Genomic DNA, 7,899 nt, shown 5'->3' with positions numbered 1-7,899 from the left:
CCACGAGAAGTTGTGTATATTACAACTCGGCTTAATTTATACCCTCCCATTGGAGAGAGAATGTATTCTCTGTGCAGGGTATTTTTAGCTACCACATGCTTCTGTCTCTCAGGAAGCAACAGCTGAGACAGTGGGATGGGGAGGGCTGGGATGCCTATTTCTGACCCCTACACTGTCGTCTGGCTTTTTCTAGAAATCAAACAAAGCTGGTTTATTTTTACCCTCAAAGAGATGGACAGTGTGTTTAGAGGCAGGGATAACAGAGAAACATATGCCTTGACATTCTCAGCATCCTGTCACCACCAGGAAAAGAGGAATTCACTTCCCAAATGCCAGTGGCAGTGTGTGTACAGAGCAGTGTGGAAGGAGCTGGAAGGACACCAACAGTTCAGCACAGACTGGGGGAGCAAGCAGGACATCCAGATACTCTCACCATCTTGGGTGCACTAAACCTCTTTGAAATAGCACCTGAGAGCTCCAGTGCTCAGCTGTGGAAGAAAATCTGAGCCCCCTGAGTGGAAAAGGAAGGTCCAACAGAGACACTAAACTTAGGAGAAGCAAGGCCCTGGCTTTACTCTCTGCACCAGTGCAAGTTCAGGGAGACACAGGGAAAGGCCTTCATGTATAAGAGTGAACCTCGCCTTGAAAACTGAACCCAGCCCACACTGCCCTTCAGCAGATTTTTATCATTTAATAGCACTTCACAGGGCTGGTTCCTGCTAATCTTACCCTCCACCAAGGAAACCTGATGCTGTTTTGTCCTCCATCTCTAAGTACTGTGCAGATAACAATGATTGCCAACCTCTTCCCAAACCTCTGTGCTGCACAGATAAATCTGCCTGGTTAACAGCGAAAGTGAGATGCAGAGAAATAAAGAGGGTAAATCCTCTGCATCCTGGGGCATTAAAATAAATCCTTTACATTTCCAAGGCAGTGGGAAGTATCACAGGGCTCTTCAAGACACAGAACTGCTCAGCACCTTCTGCTAAAAGCCTCTGGCAGTGTTCCTTGCCTGCAAATGAAGTCTGGTATCATAACAAATCCCTATGTTATAGCCTGCCCGCATGTGCCAAGTACAAACAGTATCAATCCACAGCTCCATAAATTCAGGGTGATCTGGCTATTCATGTGGTTATGAGCAGTATTTTCATACCAAACAGACACCTCCACTGCTCCTGAGGAGGGCCAGAGCTGTCCCAGAGTCATCAGCAAGAGCCTCCCTGTTCATACTGTGCAGCCTAGAAAAGTCACTACAAGCAATTAACTCCGACAAGCAATTACAGTTTTACCTGCAATGCTCTATGTGTGATAGGTGATGTCAAAATGCTCTGGTCTCGTCTGTTATTCAGAGGTTATTCCCTTAACCAGAGGCATCTTTTAGAAACGGCCAGAAGGACTTTAGCACCTCAAAATCATTGCTGATTGCTTTTTCCTCCCAAACTCTCACAACCTGGAATGTGGCTGTATTGAACACAGTCATTAATCACACTTGTTTCTGGTTCCCAGATAACAAATAATACAGAATAGAATAGAATGACAGAACAAATAATATAATTACAACAAAGAATCTATCTTTTAAAAGTAGATGCTGAATATTGTGGATTCCCTCTTTTACAATTTGTGTTTAGAGCAGTGAACCTACTTTGAGCCCCTTGAAAAAACATTGAATTTGAGAGCCAGCTGGAGAAGAACACCAATTCTGGACCATGGAGCAAGGCTGGCCCATCAGCAGGAGAATATTCTGTGCTTTGGGTCTGTCTGGATTCTGGGCTGGAGGGGTAAGTGGCCCCATCCTCCCAACAGCAGAACTAACAGCACCCTCTACTGCCCTCTAAAAATTATCCAAAGTGTGATTTTATCAAATTTAGGAGAGGATACCTACAGAAAACGACTTGGGTTCCAAATGGGGTGAATTCCCTCATGAGTTGTCCATTTCTGTGAATGGAAAAATTTTTGCCCAGTTACCAAGAGAGTTCTGAACAATTATATTCCCCTTTTAACATTTGATGAGTGACATCCAGCCCTTAGGACCTTAGTCTCCATGGACACTGTGGGCCTGGGAACTCTGCAGTTTTTTCCTAATCTCTCTCCCCATCGTGCAAAGAGAGGGGGCCTGAATTGCCTGGAGGAACAGCCAGAGGTCCAGGCCATGAAAATGTGGGAGGCACACTTGTGCTTCCAGGTGGCTCATGGCCAGAGAACATTGGCTGACAGGAGGCAGGGGTCTTCCAGCTCAGGCTGCTGCCAGGACACAGCAAAAGAGGTCAGTCACCACTGTCCCCATGAAGAGGACACTGAAAAGGGACATGTCAGCACAGCCCCAGGTGCCACGGGGCTATTCACCTGAGGCAGGCATAAAAATGAAATGCAGGTCCTAACACGACATCATTCCTGAGGGGATAAAATGGAAAAAAAAGCAAAAAAGCTGTATGGAGAAATTGCTGAGTCAAGCCACCCCTTCATGAATGTTCTCTGAACCTGCCTGCCTCCGTCCATGGTGCACAGGGATGATGTCCCTACGGATTTTCCTCCCTCCCTGCCAACTTCATCCACTGTCTGTCCCAGCAGCCAAGGTTTTCCCTCTCTTTCCTCATCTGGCAGACACTGCCTGTACTGATTAACCAGAAACTGAGGCTCACTACTGCAGCACAGAGAGCAGGGCTGAGGCAGCAGCAGCCACACAGACAGCAGCAGAAGGCTCTGACAGCATCTCCAAATGGGGAGGAGATCGGTCTTTTTCATTCTTATCCATGATTTCCCTTCAAAGAAAAGGACAAAGATGTCAGCTGAAGAAGGAATGTGGCAGGAAGAAGGAATTCATTGAGGCAAGAAGCCAAGCCTGGCAGTCCAGACCCAGAGGATAGATGCTCAGATGCCATGAAGCAATCTGGGACTCTCAACCAAAGGGACAGGACTGGAAGAGGAGCCCGGCTTGGAGTCCTGCTTTGGAGGGAGGCTGCTGCTGGCCCTTCTTCTGATGTGGCACTTGGGAGAATTGCAGCTCCAAGGGCTGGAGTTCTTCTTCAGTACACGAGTGACTGTGGCTCCTGTGGGGAAAGGAGATGGACACGGTTTGGTAGATCACTAATGGCACCAGCTCTCTATCCCCACAGGACCATAGAGGTGGAGCCTGATTCCAGCTGCAGTCTTCAGGAGGGCCAGTGCAAGGCCAGGAGTTGATTTGGAGTCTTTTTCTTAGAGGACAGCGATGGGTTTGTGCTGCTGCTACATCTGGGTTACACCAAACCCCGCCAGCACAGGTCTGTGAGCGAGTCAGTCCCTGCCAAGTGTGCAGCCCCTGTTCTGCCAGTGCTAGAGACCTACCATGCACACACCAGTGAGGAGAATCCCCCCAGTGTCAGCTCCAGGGGACACACAGTCACCACATTCTCCTCCTCCAGACACGTGCTCCCAGACCACAAACTCATTAGATGATTTGGCTCATTCCTCTGATAATGAGCCCCTTTGCACAGCTATTATTTTTTTCATCATTTGTTTATGGATGCCACATTGCAACCTCCACAAATGTATTTTATAGGGTTTTCCCTGCCCCCACGTTGTAAATTGCAGTCTGTGAAATGTAGAGCAATTTATCACTGACCATTGCCCAGTTTTACGTTAATGTTTGCCCATAACACGCCCATAAACCAATTACATCATCTTACCTCTGGACGATTTTTAAGGCAGAAGGATGATATAAAACCAAGTTCTGCTAACCAGCACGGCACCTTCTCTTGTGTTAGGAGCACAGAGAACCTTTCCACCATGAGCTTCACTGGAAAGTACGAGCTCCAGTCCCAGGAAAACTTTGAGCCCTTTATGAGAGCCATTGGTAAGTGCCTGTGTGTGCTCTGTGCTGCTTTGTCTCTGCATATCCCACTGATTGCTGGCAGCCAACTGTGCTGATGTGCTGATAATGTAGATTGAGACATCTGTGAGATTTCCTATTTCTGTCTGTCACCTTGTAATTCTTGGGATTTTAAACGTCTTTGGTGGGGATGTGATCTCAGCAGAGAAAGCATCTCCCTGGCTGGGGCTGGGAGTCAAGAGATGATGGGTGAAGTTTTATGGCTTGCAGGAAGTCAGCCCTGGCAGGTTCTGCAGCCACTGGCCAGTGTGGCTGAGTGCTGCACGCATGTGATAAGACAGCAGGACCTTGGTGGCTTAGGAGCACTGCAGATCTGCTCCATCAGGCTGTGAAATTTGAGGGCAAGCAGGACATTGCTCAGCCACTGTGCTGCGATGCTGCAAAGCCTCACATCCCGCCATTCATCAGAAGAGTTGGTGTTGTTTAAATGCAAAATGTTGGATGGTTCTGATAGACTTCCACTTGTGTCTGTGACAGGGAATGTGGTCCTGCCGGGATCCAGGGGGCTTTGTACTATTTCTGTACAGTTATGTGCCAGAAGGGCTCTATCTGTCAGGTCACCTTCAGGCTTTGGGAGAAGATTTTATAAGCTGGTGCTGAGGAACCCTGAATCTCATCAAAAAACCCACTTTGTTCCTTTATTCTGTCTTGATTTAATCCATTTTTCCTTGTCTGTCAGTGAAGGAAGGAAAGCAGGATTTATTCTTAGACAGAGAGGTGATGTTTCTGCTCCCACTCAGGCCAGCAAGACACGGGACATGTCTAGTTCCCACCCAAAACTCAGCATGATAGTAATAATCTTCCTTCCCAGCAGACTCAGGGACATATGGCTGTTGGGGAAGCATCATCATTGAAAGGTTTTTCATCACTGGAATAGATATTTTCCCAACTGTAGGCCCCCAAATCCTGCTACATTGATTTGTTCAGCGGCAGCAATCTGCCCACACATGGCTCCACCATTCACTCAATGTCTCTTGCTCCTGGGCAGGGCTCCCTGAGGAACAGATCCAGAAGGGCAAGGACCTCAAGAGCGTCTCAGAAATTGTTCAGGATGGGAAAAAGTTCACGATGACTGTGACCACTGGCTCCAAAGTGATCAAAAACCAGTTCACCATCGGGGAGGAGAGTGAGATGGAGCTGATGAATGGACAGAAAGTGAAGGTGAGTGAGCAGCCCCTCCCCTGCCAGGGCCGTGGGGGCTCAGGGACATTAAATTTCCTTTCCAGCCATTCCCTCTGAGCAAAGGGACTGACCGTACCACAGGTATTAATTAATGTATTGCACTTCCTGCAGAAGAAGCCTTGCTTTTCTGTATCTATTTTAATAGTCACTTTGGAAAACACTAGAAGCCAGTGTTTTAATATCCTATTTGGAAAAGGGGAATAGAGATGTTTTGGTAAAAATTTTTGGCAGGAAGAGTTCTGAAAGATTTGAGGTGGAAAAGTGTTGATTTTGTGTCATGTTGCAACACAAACGTACCTCCGCCTTAATTTTTTTGACTCAAAGGCATTGCAGGAAAATCAGACAAGGAATCATAAACCAACAAATTTCTCCTTTTAAGTCTCAGTAGCTGTTAGCTTCTCTGCTAGCTTTTCCCACTGCTTCAGGTTAACCTGGGTGAGATGATTTGGCAAGGTGAGGAGTTACCACCCTTGAACTTGGGTCAGCTCCTGTTCCTGGACATCAGTTTCCAATGGTTCACGGAATGTCAAGGCAATACCACCGGCGAATACTGGCTCTCATCTTTGCCTCAGGAGAAGATGGAATTGCAGGGACTATTGAAAGCAGGAGGGATGATCACCAAAGAAATGCCCATGAATGGGGCTCTGAGGGCTGTACCAGCTGTGTCACAATTTCCAGCATCCCTGCACTCCCTTTGCCATAAACCAGGGGGAAACAGTTATTAGAAGAGCCTCTGTACATCAGCAACTAAGGGGCAAATGAACATATAGCTGGGCAAGACAGATGAACAGAAGTGGGCTTTGCTGTCTTATTTATTTGATTAAATTCATTGATCAGTGGCATCTGCCCTGGGGGTGCTGGTGCTGTCTGTAGCCTTTTTAGATATGCAGCTCAGGTGGCTCTGCAGTCTCCTCCTGTTACGGCAGGGGAAGGACAAAATGCAGGGGTCGAGGTGGTCTCCAGCAATAACATGAACACTTCTGTGTTCCACCAGGTTGTGGTGCAGATGGAGGGTAACAACAAACTGGTTGCAGAGGTGAAAGGAATGAAATCCGTCACCGAGCTCAACGGAGACACCATCACCCACGTAAGTGTAGAAGGGCAATGGCTGGAATTACAGAGCTGCCTCCAAGGGCCTGGCCCTAGGAAGCTACAGAGGCACTGGGAGGTGCTGGAGCAGAGCACATGCTTGCACACCGGCTCTGCAGCCAGAAACTGAAGGCAGTTTCTCATTAGAGTATGATCCAGAAAGTACTTTTTAAGACCCCAGTTTAGGCCCAGCTGATTAAAGTTTTGGGTAATGAGGGCATGTTCTCACCCACCATGAGGAACAGGTATGTGCCAGGGCTTGGCACTCTTAGAGAAGAAAGGTGAGGCAAACTGATCCCAGCTGAGGGATGCCCTACCTGGTTGGGGTATTCATGAAGAAATCCAAAGCTTTAAAAATTCAGCTTACAAGAGATAGACTGGGGACCAGCCCTGTTTTGATTTGCAAGACCAGATCCTAAGTACAGTTTGGAGCAAAATACCATGATGATCCTTATGTGTGCCTTCTAACTTGAGATATTCAACAATTCTACAAATTCATGAAAAGCTAACACTTTCCATTTCTTTTTCAGACAATGACCGTGGGTGACATCACCCTCAAGAGAGTCAGCAAGAGGATCTAGACATCTTACACATGCCAGTATTTTACCATGTAAAATGTGTCCATTAAAATGAAATTTTTATTGAAGCCTCTTTGTTGTTATCAGCTTCTTCACCGCCACTATAAACAGACACAAGCCTTCAAAGCTCATGGAAGCAATGGTAGAAATTGGGGAACAAACTGAGCTAAGGGTGTGCTCATGTTGGGAAATGGAGTTGAGGCAGGGCACAGGCTGATGAGTTCTTCCAGCCATTTCCTCCGGACAGGTGCCAGCATCCTGCTGGGAATGCCCCCGTGGGTGCTGCACCCATGGCTGATCTGGGCTGGGGAGCACAGGGCAGGAAAAGGACTCTGTTCCCTTTCCTTACAGACATGGCCAAAGTGATCAGAGTGACCAGCAGGGCCAAAGAATTTGGGGTGGTTTAGACAGAGTCAAGGGAGTGCCAGTGATCCTGGTGGGAAAGCTGCGTTGGGAAAGAAAGCAGCATGGGCCACCAGCCATGTCTTCATCCTCACACCTCTGCAGTAGGATCCAGCCCTAAAGGCTCTGGCCACCCCATCCCCATCTCCTCCCCACCCATCCCCACCAGCAGGAGGGTCACAACTGCCTTCAAGTATCCAGTGTGTGCTTCACCCCATGCTGCACCTGATCAATTGGGTTGAACTGGAATTAAACACTTCTTCCAGGGTGAGATACAGGTTTTCTCTCCTGGCAGGAGATGGGCTGGTTGTTGACCAAAATCAAAACTTTGGCTGAGCACCAAAATCATCTCCTGTACTCTTGCTTGGCACTTCAGGCCAAATGGAGATGTGGTTTTGTGCCGCACCCAGGAAAGGAAACTCTTCCCTCTTCTCTGCCTTTTCCAAGGCTGGTGCCAGGACTCCTCTCTGCCCAGGAAAGGTTTTCAAATTACAGATCAACCTTGATCCTCATGCCAAGAACTGAACCAATATGGGTTGTTACACAGGGCAGCAGAGGGACCTCACAGACAAATGGAAGGGCTTAGCTAAACAGTGCCTAAAAAGCAGATGTTGGTCTTTAGTGAACCCAGATCTGGAGAAACATCAGCAAAATCTCTGAGAAATGTCAGAGGAAAAGCCTGGTTTTGTTTTCTTGCTTTTGTTCTGAGGAGCAGGTAGGGGATTCTTGAATAAACCTTTTCTTCTCCTGGCTGCCACTGAAAGTCTGCAGGAAATCAGT

General features: G+C 47.6%; 1 protein-coding gene across 1 annotated transcript; it reads left to right on the top strand.

Moving 5' to 3' along the window:
* Positions 1 to 3,697: 3,697 nt before the first annotated feature.
* On the top strand, positions 3,698 to 6,785 carry LOC136290927 (fatty acid-binding protein, liver-like). Its single transcript, XM_066185377.1, has 4 exons — positions 3,698 to 3,832; positions 4,857 to 5,029; positions 6,045 to 6,137; positions 6,670 to 6,785. Exons 1-4 carry the CDS (start codon positions 3,766 to 3,768, stop codon positions 6,718 to 6,720), a joined length of 384 nt encoding a protein of 127 aa, XP_066041474.1. The 5' UTR covers positions 3,698 to 3,765; the 3' UTR covers positions 6,721 to 6,785.
* Positions 6,786 to 7,899: the final 1,114 nt, after the last annotated feature.

The sequence above is a fragment of the Chamaea fasciata genome, unplaced genomic scaffold (genome assembly GCF_029207755.1).
Source record: "Chamaea fasciata isolate MVZ Bird 193981 ecotype frontalis unplaced genomic scaffold, bChaFas1.0.hap1 SCAF_6, whole genome shotgun sequence".
In the NCBI taxonomy this organism is placed as follows: domain Eukaryota; kingdom Metazoa; phylum Chordata; class Aves; order Passeriformes; family Sylviidae; genus Chamaea; species Chamaea fasciata.
This window is presented reverse-complemented; position numbering and strand designations above follow the sequence as displayed.

Excerpts from the sequence above, each read along its gene's own strand:
- LOC136290927 (XM_066185377.1), top strand. The coding sequence starts at position 3,766 with ATGAGCTTCACTGGAAAGTACGAGCTCCAGTCCCAGGAAAACTTTGAG. Across the intron at positions 5,030-6,044 it reads TGAATGGACAGAAAGTGAAG|GTTGTGGTGCAGATGGAGGG; the intron begins GTGAGTGAGCAG and ends GTGTTCCACCAG. Across the intron at positions 6,138-6,669 it reads ACGGAGACACCATCACCCAC|ACAATGACCGTGGGTGACAT; the intron begins GTAAGTGTAGAA and ends TTTCTTTTTCAG.